A 17,321-nucleotide genomic window follows, 5' to 3' on the forward strand; every position below is an offset into this window, starting at 1 on the left:
TGATCAATAGTTGAACAAACTATTATTCTTGATTCATTTTTTTTTTTTTTAAAACTACTTATCCATCTTTTTTTTCTGTGTGATATAATAACATGAGGGGATTAAACATTTATCAGAATCATCTTTCTCAGAATCATCTTTATTTGCCAAGTATGTCCAAAAAACACACGAGGAATTTGTCTCCGGTAGTTGGAGCCGCTCTAGTACGACAACAGACAGTCAATTGACTGAGAACACTTTGGAGACATAAAGACATTGACAAAAACAGTCATTGAGCAATAAAGGGTTGCTAGTTATCTGGTAATGCCGGTACAAATTATTTATATTTGTTTGACTATTGTGCAAAAAGATGCAGACCTCTAGCACCTAGAGCAGTTCGAATGACTAATCTTGCAATAGTCCGGTGCAATGACCATTGTGCAAAGGGCGCCGAGACTTCAAGGAGTGCATGCGGTTTAAAGTGACGAGTAGTGCGATCATCTGGGACAATGTTGATTGTGCAAATGTTGCAGAGATTTGACACCCCTGCTCTACAGGCTGCCATATTTATCACAAAAAAAAAAAAAGTAATTGTCCTTTTGACTTTCCAGGCGGTCATATTCGCTTGTTCAATGTATTTTTTGTTTTTTGAGAACCTCAATGCTTGTGATTGATTGATTAAGTACTATCCACCCCCGCAGTAAAGAACCCATGGGTGGTCATTTGGTGATTTGACAACCACGGGCAGTTTTTGGCAATGGGCAGACAGCTGCTAAGAACTGAAGGGTGAAGATCGGCTTTTTAGAAAAGTGGTTTAACAACTGCTTGCTTGAAATGGGATGGCACACAACTAGAAACCAATGAGCAATTGATGATTGAGAGCAAATATTGGACAAACAGAGCTGAAAACATATTTGCACAATATCTAATGAACTATCATTGATCTTCATTGTATGCATAAGATAGCGGGAAAATGGTGGAGAAATGATCAAAATAGCCTGCTTGTACAAAAGTACAATATTCAGGAGGGTGAAATTGTTTAAAGGCATTATGAACATTGGAACTGTACACCTCCAACAATGCTGGTTCTCCTTAACGATGCTTTCATTTCCCTTCACAACGTCACTGTGCGCTGTCGGCTGCCATTTACGGTTTGACGCTGGCCTGCTCGGGTCAGCAGTATGAATTTCTAAGTCACGGAAAAATTTCACCCACTGAAAATGGCTCAAAAGCACATTTTCCAACCAAAATACTTTTATCATTGAAATGTCCGCGCACGCACACACCCACACACACACACACACACACACACACACACGCACTACCGGATCATCTGTTTTCTTTTTTTCTTTTCGTAAAACTGATTGCTCGTTTCTCTTCTGTTTGGCAGCGTCATCTAGCTCAGTACGGCGGCTGACCAACATTGTGTAACAATAATTATGGTGACCTCAGTGGTGACCCGCAAAACTTCTTCAATGACAATAGTTGGCACAATTTGGTGACCTGAAGCTGTGCCTGTGTGTGTGTGTGTGGTTATGCATCTGACCTGGGGTGTAGCCATAATTTCAGAAGTGTGGGGTGAGGGGTGGGGTTGCGGGGGCCAGGGGGACAAATTATCCATGAGTAAATTAACTGCTGTGAGCAAACGATCACCCTCTTGCGTTCAACTGTTCGCATTCCACTGCTCCTCTCCAACAAGTGAGACTGAGGTCAATAATTCCCAAATACGTAAGTGTATGTGACCATCGGGATTATAAAAATGCCTAATGTATAGCCAGTCCAATTCACTCATTCTGAACTTTCAGGTAAACACATGCTGTTATCTATCAACATGAATAATAATTAACACAATGAAATACAGTATGACAAATACAAACAAATAGGCGACAAATTCTTTGGACCAGTTGAGCGACATTAAATCTGACCGTTTACTGTATCTACGTAGGCATTCTACACATATTTCAAAGCATGGCTTTTATATTTTGCAATCAATCACAACTTGATTATTGATGCTGTAGTAATACCCAAGTTTCAATCTATCACAGCTGATCCCTGCTGAGTGCCTCTCTGCAACTCAGACATGACTGACTTTCTGACACCATCACTTTGATTATTCCTAGATAGCAAATCGAATGAAGGGGTAATAATAAGTAATGTTTTGGTCCAACTTGTCCATTCCATTCATGTTCAAGTTGTTTGCAACAATACATTCCAGTGTGAGCTCGAGAACCTTTTGTTTGCTTCCCCTTTGGCATACTTTAGCTGCCTCCATCTTGTCTTGGTGGCAGGTTGTTACCATTTTGACCAAACGCTCCTTTTACCATGCCAAGTTTTTTCCTCCACACCCAAGTTGAATGTCGTGACCTGTGATTACCTGAGGTTCACCCCTATTTTTCCTCGGCGTTCCACAAACATTTGTCTGTGCTCCCATTAAACTCTCACTGAAGAAAATGAAGTTGTAAAAGTTGTCCATGTATAGCGTTTATCCATGACCAGGAAGACTTTCAAAGTGTGCAAACACAGTTTTCCGGCAAAGCTTCCCCCAACATAAGGTCGTATGTTGAAGCACTACCCTGTCATAATCGCCGTACCTCAATACATTAGTATGACGTTGTTGTAAAATCGGTCTAGTTTTATTGACAGATGGAGCAGGGTGAGACTGCAGGCCAGCCTGAAGGGTATTACCATAGGTGGGTAGAGGAGCCAAACATTGTACTCCGGTAAGAGTACTGTTAATTTAGAATATGATTCAAGTAAAAGTAAAAAGTAGTCATCCAAATATTTACTTGAGTAAGAGTAAGAAAGTACTCAATGAAAAAGCTACCCAAGAGTAACTTAAGAGTAACCAGATTTTTAAAATCAGAGCATGAACATCAAATCAAATCAAATAATTAATAATATATGGGAGTCGACACGCACCTGCCACCATTTAAATTTTTAACTGCCCAAAAACCAACAACACATGCATTGGGGGGCGAGGGTTCAAATTCCGGCCCCACCTGTGTGGAGTTTGCATGTTCTCCCTGTGCCTGCGTGGCTTTTCTCCGGGCACTCCGGTTTCCTCCCACATCCCAAAAACATCCGTGGTAGGTTGATTGAAGACTCTAAATTGCCCGTAGGTGTGAATGTCAAAATGTCAAATGACATTAGTGATCACGTTGTATTGGCCGCAACGGCGCCCTATGCGGAAGTTGAAGATGGAGTCTAAAAATAGATGCGCACACACAAGAATGGATAAATAAAAGTAGCGAACGGCATGTCGATCATTGTAAAGGAGTAAAAGTATTGATCCTTCTTCACATAAATACTCAAGTAAAAGTAAAAAGTACAGTGCATTTAAAGTACTCTGAAAAGTACAGTTTATTGAAAATGTTACTTGAGTAAATGTATTGGGTATTAGAGATGGGGAACGTGCAGCAGGCGGTGGCGTGAGCAGGAGGATGGCTTGGCGGCGTGGTGGAAGAGCACCGAGGACGAGGAAGAACATGGAAATCAGAACAATGCGAATAAGGCGTGGATTACGTGAAAGTATTAGGCTGCTGTATTACGGTTGAACGTTAATACTCTGGCGAGGGTTTCCAGGATCTGGCAGGCTTTTATGCAGGCAGAGATCATGACGGCTGATTGAAAACAGGTGCGTGGCCAAGGTGGTGCTGATTACAGGGAACGGCGAGAGTGGGAGAGAGATTGAGAGAGGGGTGGGGAGGGGGGGGGGGGGGCAAAGCGCCACCCAAGCTCCAAAACAGGAACCAGAAGGATAGCTCATGACAAATGTGCTAATTAAAAATTTTTTATTTTTTTTTGCACACCGTTAAGAGAACCAGACCACATACTGTACATGCAAACATGCAAGGATAGATGTTAGAAGGGAAAAAAATAGGATTGATGTTATTTTGTTTCTAACAATCCACTGATGCAAGAACGAACCCACCTAAAACACACACAGCTTCATATGCTCTTGACAAATGCCTCATAAAAACACAAAAGGAACAACTTCACTATACACATACATATGAACACACACATAAACTAAGCTCATGTACAGAGAGCCTGGCTCCAGGCGCTGCTCCAGGCTGATCCTCGCTGAGTGCCTCTGTGCAACTCAGGGATGACTGACTTTCTGACACCATCACTTTGATCACTTTACGCTTTTGTAGCCATACAGTACATTGGGGTTCGTTATAATGTTTTGTGTTACGTTTCCTATGACGGCAAGCAGGTTACCTATGCAAGACCACATTGCCTGATGATGGTGTCAGTTCAAATGTTTACAGACAAACAAAGAGAAAAAAATATATCGTCCAACACTGAGATGTGAGTAACTTTTTATTTTCTTGGATGGTTCTAATGAATGATGTTGTGTCTATCTCCTTGGCAACAGTGTTTGGTGAGAAGCAGACAGACGATAATTAATAATCAGGTTGGAGTGAGATGACGTACAAGTGCTTGAGAAACCGCCTCTGCTAAAATAAGAGCCAGAGAGAGCGACAGAGATACACACTTTTTAAACTGGGACATACACACATGTGTACAGACATAATTGCTGATAGTGAGAGAGGTTTGGGAACGAGAGGCTGACAAGTGCGCTCAAAGGTAAGCCACTGTGTTGTGTCGTACAGTGAGTGTGAACAAGAGGCTGCGGCAATCGCAGTGTCAGGAGTGCACTTGACCACCGATGAGCTAGTGTTAATCAGTCAGCCAACCTGCTAGTTGTTCCTTTTCAAGTGTGGCTGTGTGTGTGTGTGTGTGTGTGTGTGTGTGTGTGTGTGTGTGTGTGTGTGTGTGTGTGTGCAAGGGTGGGTTGGGGGTAGGGTCTGGGATTAACACGCCAGAAACTCTTGGTGGCTCCTAATGCAGACTCTTCAAGGTGTGTGTTTTTTTTTAGGTCTATTATTTCTGTTGAATTAAAGATATGGTCTTGGTACACTATGTGCAATATACTGTATTTGTGTGTTTGTTTCAAAGTGGATCAGCCCCATCTTTTTTTTTAATTTTCATTATTATTTTTTTTGTGATGGACTGCTGGCTAAAGAGGAACCATAGTCATTTTCATCCATCCATCCAACCATTTGCCGTACCGCTTATCCTCACTCGGGTTGCGGACGGGCTGGAGCCAATCCGGGCTATCTTCGGGCGAGAAGTGTGGTTCACCCTGAACTGGTCGCCAGCCAATCACAGGGCACAGATAAACAAACAAGCATTCACACTCACATTCACACCTACGGGCAATTTAGAGTCATCAATTAACCTACCACGCATGTCTTTGGGATGTGGGAGGAAACCGGAGTGCCTGGAGAAAACCCACGCAGGCACAGGGAGAACATGAAAACTCCACACAGGCGGGGCTGGGGATTGAACCCTGGACCTCAGAACTATGAGGCCGACACTCTAACCAGTCGTCCACCGTGCCGCCTTCTTCAATTCAACCACAAACAAAACTGAGATTGTTTTTGACAATAAAGAGGAGAATTGCTATTAGTAAATACCTGGAGTAACTCTTTAAAGACCAAAGACCAAGACCTTGGTGTTCTGATGACTTTCAACAGTCATATCAAATCAATTACTAAAACTGCCTTCTACCATCTGAAGAACATATCCAGAGTGAAGGCTTGCATGTGTTAAGCAGACCAGGAGAAGCTCATCTTTGCTTTTATGTTAAGTAGACTTGACTATTGTAATGGTCTTCTGACTGGACTCTCTAAAAAGAGCATTAAACAGCTGCAGCTCATTCAGAATGCTGCGGCTCGGGTTCTGACCAGAACAAAGAGGTCAGAGCATATTAGTCCAATTCTAAAGTCTTTACTCTGGCTTCCAGTCAGCTTTGGAATAGATTTTAAAGTTCTGCTACTGGTTTATAAGTCACTAAACGGTTTAAGTCCTGAATACATGAAATGCTAATAGAATATAAACCCAGTAGGGCTCTGAGATCGACAGACTCAGGTCAATTAATTGAGCATAGAGTCCAAAGCAAACATGGTGAAGCAGCATTTCGCTATTATGCTGCACACAAATGGAAGAAGTTGCCAACAGAAGTGACGTCAGCCCCAAATGTGCATGTTTTTAAATCCAGGTTAAAAACCTCTTCTTTTTTTTCATGCTTTTTAGAGCATTTCCACTTTTAAATTATATTTCTTGCACTGTATGCTGTTTTAATTGTGTTTTTATTTTATTTTATTTATTTATTTTCCCTTTGTTTTTAAATGCTTTTAATCATGTAAAGCACATTGAGTTACCTTGTGGATGAAATGCGCTATATACATAAATTTGCTTTGCTTTGCTAAAGTAAAACAAAATTTTATCATCTGCTTCCAAGGTCAAAGTGTTATCGCCTCCTTTTTCTCATGTCAGAATAAGAACAGGAACTTTGTTCAGCAATGTCATTGTTATTAACACCCAAACCATGATGCATGAGGAAGCATGTGCCATCACCTGACTGCTTGCTGTCAAACATTTAGGCTTATAACAATGACCTCAATGACTTTCGGCTTTACTGGACTTATTTTTATTTATTTTTGTATGCGGCTTTCGCCTTCTCCCATTAAATTTCACCATAGCAAGTTACTGGCATGATTTGTTTAGGACAGTTTTCACGCTCTATGCCCTTCCTCTCACAAACCACCCATTTTTTAAATCCTCGGCTTGGGACCGGCCTTGGCTGGTTATTGGGGCAGTGGCTAGGTATTGACCCATCTGCAAGAAAGGCAGCAGCATGTACCACTAAACCACCAGTACAGTACATAGTGTACCTTCAGTGGTTGGCGCCCCCAAAATCTGAAACACCATTCAAGTCATATGGCATAATCTCATTGTAAACCATTTAATACAATAATTTAACAAATAATTGCATCCCAATAAATGTGATCTTCATTGTTCCCTTCTCTCTCACCTCACCTTTATTTCACTCATCCCTCCTCTCATCTCCTCATCCATTATTTTACCCTTTAAGTCCCTACTTGTCTCCAGGCTCCTCCTGTTTCGTCCTCCGCCCTTGTTTCCTTTCCTCAGGCCTCCAGCCTTCACCCTTGTCCCCCTCCCCTCCTGCTGTCACCCCTCTTCTCGTTGGCTCGCACTCAACCTGTGATGATTGCTGAGCATATTTCATTTGACATGAAGACAAAGGGCTGATACACATGTGGCTTCTCTGTGAGTCTTGTGTAATATGCAATATTAATGTTGGCATAATTTGGCTCCCCGGATGAGGGGTGGAGGCGGGTCTGAAAGAGGGAGGGCTTCATAGTCACCAGTGATTGCTGCTTCCTTCCTCAAAGGAGAGGAGGGTTGTGAGGACGGATTGAGAAACGGTAGCGATAACAACAACAGAATGTTCACTGTTGGCAGCTTCTGTGCCCTATTTCTGTCTCGGCCTTTAATGGGTATACAGGATCGTTGCCTATGTAACTGAGGCAGCTCACTCATTCAGTCTTTCAACGTGAAAGGTGCTGCCATGTCTGGTATTTTCAGTCATCAATTGTCATGGTCAAATGAGATGTGATAGACTAGTATATTAGCATATATGATTTCTGGCTTACCTTATGAGCTATTTTGGTGTTTATAAACAGAACACTCTCAATTTTTCTGTTTGGTTCTGCTTCAGGCGGCACGGTGGATGACTAGTTAGCATATCTGCCTCCCAGTTTTGAGGACTTTGTTTAGTGTTCTTGTTGTTTTGGACAATGTGTAGAGGGATTACTGCATATACAGAGAGGATGAAAGCTAATAAAGAAGTCGAGAGAAAATAATAAAATCCTAATTCTGCTTTATGGCGTTATGAATTATAGGACTGTTCATGTAATTACATCCTTAGTGAGACCTCTGATATTTAGTTTGTTTGGATTCTGAAATATGAGGAGCAGTAAAAAAAAGAATGAGCCTGAGTCAATTTAACCTCCTAATAATTGATTTTTTTTCTCAGACATTTTCATGGATTGTATATTAAATACTGGTTTGACGGCTTTTTTAAAAAAAGTTTTTTAAAGCCTCTCCTATTCCTGTCAGCCATTTTGTAAATGACATCATTGTTGGATGGCCATCAGAAGCAGAGAGCTGATATATTGCATTTTTTGCTTCAGAAGGGGAACCACTGCTAAACATTTTCAAAAGGTTGCAAAATGTGCATAGGGAAGCTATAGGCTACAACACAGTCAAAAAGTGGGTGTCCAGGACCAAAGGTGAAGAACTCTGATCTACCAAAAAAGACTATCTCTAATCTACAAGTAGAGTAAAACTCAGATGCTCGTGTGCTGACGAAGACCAGAGGGCGAGAACACGTCACATCGGTTTTAAGATCGCTGCACTGGCTGCTTGTGTTTTAGGATCGATTTTAAGTTTCTTTTACTAGTTTTCAAATGTCTTAATGGTCTTGGGCCAATATCTATCCGATATGCTTTTATCATGTCATCATCATATCATGTCGGGCACTAGCCTTTTAATTATTCCAATGGCTACAACAAACACCTACGGAGAGCCTGCATCCAGCCACTCAGTTTTAATTCTGTCTCATTGTCTTTTAGTCTTTTTACCCTTTTACATTTACAGTAACTCCAGTGTCTGGGAGGTCTGTTTGGTCTGCCTGCGGGGATGTCATTCTGCAATTTCCCCATGGCCTGTGGGACAGGGGGGCTCTGCACAATGTGGGCAGTCCATCCCGGTCTTTGCAGCAGCAACCTCTGTGGCCGAGGGTGGCGGCACCTCTCTGTGTGGATGTCACCCACAGGTTTGTCTTTCCTCACCTGGATCCTCAGTGCCTTGTCATGTCTATGTATATGTGCTGTGTGCGTGTGTACGTGCGGGTTTGCATGTTCATGTGCGTGTGTTTTGCATTTAAATGTGGAGGTGGGAGGGGTGGGTTTTGTATACCTGTAATTTCTTATCAGTTTTAATTCCTGTAAAGCACTTTGTGTTGCATTTTAATGTATAAAAAGTGCTCTATAAATACATTTGAATTGATTAGATTTGAACAAGAGCCTTCTTTAGGTGACCTCAGTGACAAGCAAAGGAGCTCATGAAGTCATCAGTTCCTTTGGCCAAACAACCATAACCCATCCCCCATACTCACCTGATCTGACACCATAAGACTCCCACACACCATCGCCCTTTTGGTCTGCACTTCTCTGATGACATCCAAGTTAAGCAAGCTATAAAAAAAAAAAAAAAAAAAAAAAAAAAAACTGGTTAAAAGCACAGCATACTGTATTTTACGAGGTTGGCATACATTACCTAGTTCATTGACGGGCAGGGACATATTGGAAAGTAGTGATGAAAACCTTTTCTATCCTGCTTATCCTTTTGAGCATTACAGAAAGCTGAAACCTATCCCAGCCTAGTTGGGGAGAAAAGAATGCAAAAGAAGAAGAAAATCTGGACTGGTCGTCAGTCAACCGCAGGGCACATAATAACAAACAACTGCTGCCCATTACATTCACACCGCCGCTGAGTGGAAACTGAACCCAGGCTGCCTACACTGAAGTCAGGCAAGTACAGCAACATACCATCACTGCCTGTTACCTAACAGGACCCTATAGTCGACTTTTGGTGGACTGCGGTCCAGGACGGAACCGCGTCAAGATCTCATTTGGGCCCACGGTCGCAGACTGTGTACGATGTGTGACTATAATGAGCCAATCAAACCGTTTGTTCACTGATGAGGTTTACAGAAGAGATGTACACGCGCAGATGAGAGCGGCATTGCACATTTCAAAGTTTGCAAAGTTCACACAGAAAAGAAGAGTTTTTCGGAATGACTGGATGGCGGACCAGTACGCATAATAAATGAGCGTTTACAACGTTTCGGACATAAAGGAATGTGTCAATGCCGTTGGAAAATGTTACTCGATGGTAAACAAAATCCATTTTTCCTTGAAATGTACCTGTTCTGGTTTACTTGAATAGGCTTCATTTCCCTGTTCAGTGTTACTGACTGAGATGCCTGTGCTGCTTTCAAATTGTTTGCCAGCCTTTTTTAAGATGCAGGCATCAAAATACAGGCATATACTTGCGTGGGTTGAGAGAGTAAGAGCGAGACAGAGAGAGAGGAGCGAGACAGACAGAGAGAGATTACATTAATTGTGTTGCTAAACTCATACAATCAAATAATCCCTGCTGACATCTCTTTGTATTGCAGCCAAGCATAAAACTTCAACAAAGTCACACCCACACAAAGCCGCCATGGGCGCGCGGTTATGCGCTTGGACACATTTTACTGTGTTTTATCTTTTGTCTCTTACTCTTACACAAAAACACATACTGTACAGTACACACATGTCTCCTTCTCTCTCGCACACACCTACACACGCACACACACACACGCACACACACGTGCACGCACACACTAGAAGGCTCCAGTTACATCGCTGGTGAATTACCATCCCGTTCCACGTTATTAAACATGACACACGGCCTAGATAATGGAGCCTTTCTTCTCAATTTGGAAGGCTAATCTTATTGCTTTGATTAGCAGCAGGATTCATTTGCATTTCAAGGCATCCCTTCTTTCAATTCCTCCATCACAACCCACCCCTTTAGAGCTGTAGATAAAAGGAATCAATATGTATCTTTCTCGAGAATCTTTTCTTCCCTCTCTCTTCCCATCTTTTGTTCTTGTTGAACTCCTTGTTCATTTTGTTCACATTCTTGTCTTCTCCTCATCTCTCCGTCACCTTCGTTTTCTCCTCAACTTTGCGCATAACTGCAAATCATCAAAGAGGAGCAGGACGGCGTGTACAGCGTGACTTCGTCAGCATGTGATGGGGCTTTCGGTGACAGCTTAGACATTTGAGTTACTGATTGCCTAGTAAGCAAAATGTTTGAACTGAGCGGAACTTTTAAAGAGTAACTAAAGGGAATATAATTCCCACAAGTGGACTTTGTTCACTCTTCATGTGTAACGTATGATTTGGTTTGACCTTGAAAGAATTAAAGAGCAGGCCAGAGTATCAGGTTGATGTACCTACTCATTTTGGAGTAAAAAAAAAAAAAAAAGAAGCATAAAACCTAAAGAAGCATAAACCTAATTTGAACCGATCTGAACTAGCACCACAAACTTCTTTGTTCCCTCTTTCTCCACATTTTATTTCTTTATGATGAAATTATTTTTATTTGAAGCCCTAAGGGTTAAAAAATAACTCCGATTTCCTGGTTTGGCACTGTTATTCAGCCAGCATTATTATTTAATATTAAAGCAAATTTTCCTTTGGGTTTCCCATTTGTGACACATTTGTGCATAGCTGTTTGAGTTACTGTTACTTTATTTTATTCTACTGCCTATCAAAGCTTGTAACAGTTCAGTTGAATTTAACTTTTAAGTACAATATATTTGCATTTAATCTTGAAGGATGGTTTGTTTTTAAACATTTCAGTACAATTATTATTTAACTAGTACGTAAAAGACATTTCATTTTCATTTACTCTTTATATAAGCATTCCTCCCAGTCACGCCCTTCCCGGTCTCACTGTCATTGCCCACGTTTTTCTTTCAGTTTTTCTTTTTTAATAAATCAGCAAAAGATTTCAACAATTACGTTTTTTTTTCTGTCAATATGGGGTGCTGTGTGTACATTAATGAGGCAAAAAAATGAACTGAAATGATTTTAACAAATGGCTACAATATAAGAAAGAGTGAAAGATTTACGGGGGTCTGAAAACTTTCCGTACCCACTGTACATACTTACATAAAGCTAGCAAGCATAATATTTGTTCAGTATCACTAAGTACCAAAGATAACAACAGGGAAATACAGTGGAACCTTTAATGTTAAATGCCCTTGAAGTCATACATTTTTTAGTAAACTATGCCTCTAAAGTCACTCGAGTCACATGACTTGGACTCGAGTCAGATTCGAGTCATGAATTGAATGACTTTAGACTCGACTTGACAAAATGTCACAAGACTTGCAGTTTGAGTTGGACTTGAACAGCAATGACTCATGACAACTACAACGACAATTAATATAACAATAAGAGACGTTAATTATTGTGACAAACAAAAGATCCACATTGCATTGTGGGAATCGTGTGGCTTGACATCACGTATGCTTATTTCCTTTAGCATTAGCAGCCAGCTTTGTGAGCGATCACTCAAATAGTTAGACGGCAGGCCGGCTGTGCACTTTCTGGGCTTTCTGTTCATTACAGTCTTGTTCAGTCATTGCAGTGTTCTCAAGAATAAGTCTTGTATTTCTTTTTTTAATTCACTTTATTTACCGATCAGCACACATCTAGCATCTCTATTCGACATTCGCCTCTGTTTGATGTAATTTGTATGCAGTGCCTCCTAGTGTTCTGACTGAGATATCACAGTTCGATAAAATTAGACCTTTATTAGAAGATGACAAACTTGTGTTCCTCTTTTATCAATTAATGCCTTATGTTTTTGATACTCACAAGAAATGATTTGGGTCTTGCTTGTCTTTGTCATGCTCTGTGCCCTGCAGTTCCTCCTTTGGAGCTTGGGTGACGCTTTGCGCCTTGCCTCTCTTTCTCTCTCCCTCTCTCCCTCCAGCAATCAGCATCACCTTGGCCGTGCACCTGCCTTCAATCAGCACTCATCACTGCCTGCATATAAGCCTGTCAGCTCCAGGAAGCCGTCGCCTGAGTATTGACACTTGTTGGTGACTCACCGGCCGACTCTCGTACATCCAGGTTTTGTGGTATGCAAGTAGCTATCCAACAACCCGCATCAATACTCACCCGATTGTCTTCTTCTCCGTCTCCAGTGTTCCTTCTGTGCCTTCCCCGTCTCGCTGACTGCTCCAGCCACACCGCCAAGCTACCGCGCCTGCTTACAGTCCCGCTTCCTGCTCGCTCCTTGTCCCGACGGTCCACCACCTCGCCTTGGATATCCTTACCCTGAGCCAACCCGCAATAAAGCGTTCTAAATCTACTCACTCCGCCTCAGTCTGCTCTTGGGCCCAGTCCAATTCATATACGATTTTGAAACGTGACAGTCTTAACTTGGACTTGACTTGGGACTTGCAAAGCAATGACTTGATCTCACCGCTGGTATTTACGGTAGCTCCCTGTTTTTCATTCAGTCGGTCTCTGACGTTACTTGTCCACTGTAGCATGTTCTGTTCTCCGTGGTGGTGAGTCTATTCTCCATGTTTAATTGTACTTTGTATCTCAGTTATTTTTGTTCTTGGGTTTGTAGCTTTTTCATCCGGCTACCTTTGTTTTGCAAATAAACACCTTTTTTTAGTTTCCCCTGAACTCCTGCCTTCCTTGCCTGCGTCCCTCTTCTTGCGTCCACCTTTGCCTGCGCACTATTCCGACAACCCCCCCAAACGTGACAGTCCTTTGTCATTTATTATTGACATTACCATGGATGTATTATGATTGTTTATTCTGTATGAGTATTTTGTATACGGATCCATTCATTTAATATACTGCTTTTTCAGGGTTGCAGGGAGCTTGAGCTGATCCCAGACTACAACATTGGACTGGTTGCCAGTCAATCACAGGGCACATACTCTATAGAGATAGACAACCATTCACAATTGCATTCACACCTTCACTGAGTGGGAATTGATTACATGCAGCCTTTACAGAACTAAGTGTACAACTACACCGTCAGAGGCTGATTAATGATCCCTCAGGCAGAAATTCCAAGAATTCGTTTTACACATGTATGCTTGGTAACGATGTTAAAATGTTGGACGCTTTCCATTTAAATATTTCCAATAGGATTTGTTTTCTAAAAAGAACAAATCAAATTGTGCCCTTCTAGGGTCCTGTGTAGGCTTTCGGTCTGGTATAACACTGGTGCATGGTTCAACATAGCTGTTTCCAGAGACTTTTGAGTATTTATTTATTTTTTTTTCCGAATCTGCAGCAAATCCAAAGATTATTTTGTGACAAAAGTAAAATGGTTTGTCCCTTAACTCATTCCGTGCCAGCTCTCCCAATAATACACCAATATTAACAAGAAATTAAAACAGAATTGGTGTTTAGAACCAAAGCAAGAGATAAACTTTACAAAACCTCTTAATATGCTCGATAAGTAAGTGCAATCTTCACAGGCAGATACAAGACGGTTATAAGTCTAACAGCACTGTCATGACCCATAGAACAGCAGAACATTCATCCGTTCATAGAAAAAGTCAGGTGGATGTTCTTTTGTGTATAAGTGCATGTGTGCACTTTAGAGCGATGGCTTCCCGCATGAGTGTGTATGAGATCAGAAAAGTCAGTGAGAGAGATAAAGATACTGGGTGTCTTTTATAGGATGTTGCCCAACATGAGGTTTTATGTATCAATAAAGAGCTTCAAGGCCACGCTGACTTTTCATGCTTTAGAAACACTATTATTGGTCTTTGAAATGGCCGTATTGTGAGTGGTTGAATCTGAGTGCTTCAGCAAAAAGAAGTCACCTTTTCTGCCATTAATGTTTATAAGGATTTTCCATTCATCCATTTTCAATACCACTTCTCCTTTTCAGTGCTGTGGGGACATGGAGACTATCGCAGCTGACTTTGGGGGAGAGTTGGGTTGCACCCCGGACTGGTCGCCAGTCAACGCACACAGATGGGCCTGAGCCAAAATCCAAAGCCGGGAACTCTGACAGTGAGGCAGACCTGCTATGATGAACGTTGCTGCAAATAGTATAGAACTTTTTATTTCGAAATGAACGGGAGACCAATTTAACTGAGACAATGAGAATGCATTGTTGCATAAAGGACTTTAAACTGATGTGAGAGAAAATATTGTCTATATATATGTAGAAAAGGTTTTGCATAATCCACTTTTTTATACAGCCAACTTTCCGTTGTCGAGATAAGAAACGACTTCCAATAAATGACCCACGTTAAAAAAAAAAAAAAAAAAAAAGCAATTATCTGATGTCACAATACACAGCATAAATGTAGAGCCTGTGACAATAGGCCGTTACAGGAGAGTCCATCGACCTCGTGGTGAGTCACCAGCTCACCCTGCTATCAGCATTTACCTCCATAAACATTCCTGTATCCTTGATAGCTGACTAGTCATCATTCTCAGCGACGATTGGGAGGTGGTGAGAGGTGGACAGTATATAAACAGAGAGGCGTCTTGGTCTCGGCGCCTTACTTTCCCCTCAGCTTGCCTCAGCACCTCCTAACACAACACCTCCAAGATGGCTTTCTCTGGACGATGGGAAACTGAAACCCAGGAGGGCTATGATGAGTTTTGCAAGCTCCTCGGTAAAGTTGGATCAGTATTCACGGCCAACCAAAATGTCTTTCTCAAACCTGAGTCCTGACCACCATTCTCCCTCATTCCCACTCCAGGTATCCCTGCTGACATAATTGAGAAAGGCCGTGACTACAAGCTGATCACAGAGGTGACCCAGGACGGAAACGACGTCTCCTGGACTCAGATCTATCCCACAAACGCCAAGGTTACCAACAAATTTACAGTTGGAAAGGAGTGCGACATGGAGACCATTGGAGGAAAGAAGTTCAAGGTAGGATGGAAAGGGCTTGTTCACTGGTTGTTGGGACCATTAAATAAGTACAAGGGGAATGTTTTCAGGCCACAGTGAACATGGAGGGAGGCAAGCTGAGTGTCAACTTCCCCAACTACCACCACACCTCTGAGATCAGCGGAGGAAAGCTCATTGAGGTGACCACACGCATCTGATCTTATTCATGTCATGAAATGATTGTTATCTTAGACATTAAAAAAGATATATGTAGAAATACACAAGGAAAACACTTAAAATGACTTAACATCTCTCACTGAAAACGCCATTAGCTTATTCTATATATGCATCATACACTACTGGTACTTTTCCTCGAGTGTTGCGAAATAAACAAACCAAAAATGGTGTAACCACCTGTCATTATGTTTTAGTGAAGTTCTACAGCCCTGCAAATGTTAACCAGAATAATTAACATCTTGGTAAATTGATATCTCTCTGAGTCTAACATTGAAGTAGAAGTGCAAGTCTTATACTGGATATCCATAGATTGTACAGGTGACCTTATGGTGATATTTGTGCCAGCGAGTGTATAGACTTGTTCTCAAAATGCCATTAAAATGGACTGTGTAGTTACAAGATACAAATGTAAAAATAATGTTTGGGTGGATCAGAATCAGAATCAGAATCAGAATCAGAATCATCTTTATTTGCCAAGTATGTCCAAAACACACAAGGAATTTGTCTCCGGGTTAGTACAAGGGTTACAACAGTACAAGTACAACATAAAGACATTGTGTATGACTCTTGGCTCAGGAGTTCTCAGTTCCCATGCATGTGTGGCTTTTCTTTAGGTACTGCAGGTTAGGTTAAGTGGAGATTCTACATTTTCCATCGGTGTGAATGTAAGCGTGAGGGATTTGCTGTCTATATGTGCCGATGTGACTAGTTGGTAGCCAGCCCAGGGCACAACCTGGCTCTCAGTTGGAATAGGCTCCAACAGTATAGAAAGTGGATGGATGGATGTTTCAAAGGTAAAACTGCCTGTGCTTCTCTCTCTAGATCTCCACAGCTGGGTCTGTAGTGCTCAAGAGAACCAGCAAGAAGATCTAAATGCATTATGACCTCGGACTACTACAAGTACAATGGAGACTTCAGGACTACATTTAGCACAATAAATGAAGTTTGACATTATCATGAACTTGTTGTTCCCTTAGTAATGTTTGTGCTTGTCCTTTTTTTTTTTTTTTTTTTTTTACCCTGTCCTGTTCAACTGCATGGCCTAGCAGAATGGTGGCTCTGTATGCCTTTTTTGCTGGAACAGTTTTGCTGTGCAACAGGGGAGTTTAAAATACTCCCTCTGCTTATTTATTTATTTGTTTTTCATTATTCGGATGTTTATTGAAAATGCAGCTGGACAGAAAAGGGTTTTAGAGGACAGACAGAGGAACAGAACAGACAAGGGGAATAGGGGTGCGAACCACAGTAGAACAATAGTTAGACAGTCTAGATACAGTATTTGACCACAAGTAACATTATAAAAGTCAAATCGTGTTGTTATTTGTGGACAGGGGGACAACCGGTGAGGACATACAACAACTAACCAAGAGAACAAGATGAGAGAGGAGTGGAAAGGCCAGGACAAGACAGGATGTGGGAAATGAGCAAGGCAGTACTACTGATGAGTGGTGCGGTCGGATGCTTTTATAGTGTCGAAACACCTGTAAGAACCTGTGCTGCCAATAAAAATCATCATAATAATAATAAAATAAGCAGAGGGAGTATTTCAAACTCCCCTGTTGCACAGCAAAACTGTTCCATCACAAAAGGCATACAGATCCACAATTCTGCAAGGCCCTACAGCTTTACAGCACAGGTAAAAAAAAAATTTGTGCGCCGGGCTAATTTCCCAGCCTCTTACCAAATTGACAAATATAAGGCGCAGCCAATGAAGG

At 41.6% G+C, this 17,321-nt stretch overlaps 1 protein-coding gene across 1 annotated transcript; it reads left to right on the top strand.

The window, feature by feature from the left end:
• The first annotated feature begins 15,047 nt into the window (after positions 1–15,047).
• On the top strand, positions 15,048–16,518 carry LOC133411863 (gastrotropin-like). Its single transcript, XM_061694618.1, has 4 exons — positions 15,048–15,148; positions 15,236–15,411; positions 15,480–15,569; positions 16,429–16,518. The coding sequence occupies exons 1-4, from the start codon at positions 15,082–15,084 to the stop codon at positions 16,477–16,479; spliced, it is 384 nt and encodes a 127-aa protein (XP_061550602.1). The 5' UTR covers positions 15,048–15,081; the 3' UTR covers positions 16,480–16,518.
• The last annotated feature ends 803 nt before the right edge of the window (positions 16,519–17,321 follow it).

This window comes from Phycodurus eques, chromosome 13, assembly GCF_024500275.1.
Source record: "Phycodurus eques isolate BA_2022a chromosome 13, UOR_Pequ_1.1, whole genome shotgun sequence".
In the NCBI taxonomy this organism is placed as follows: domain Eukaryota; kingdom Metazoa; phylum Chordata; class Actinopteri; order Syngnathiformes; family Syngnathidae; genus Phycodurus; species Phycodurus eques.

What these genes read in the sequence shown, in the direction of transcription:
- LOC133411863 (XM_061694618.1), top strand. Translation starts at nt 15,082, where the DNA reads ATGGCTTTCTCTGGACGATGGGAAACTGAAACCCAGGAGGGCTATGAT. An exon ending in TGAGTTTTGCAAGCTCCTCG is followed by an intron (nt 15,149 to 15,235) that starts GTAAAGTTGGAT and finishes TTCCCACTCCAG; the next exon opens with GTATCCCTGCTGACATAATT. An exon ending in TTGGAGGAAAGAAGTTCAAG is followed by an intron (nt 15,412 to 15,479) that starts GTAGGATGGAAA and finishes GAATGTTTTCAG; the next exon opens with GCCACAGTGAACATGGAGGG.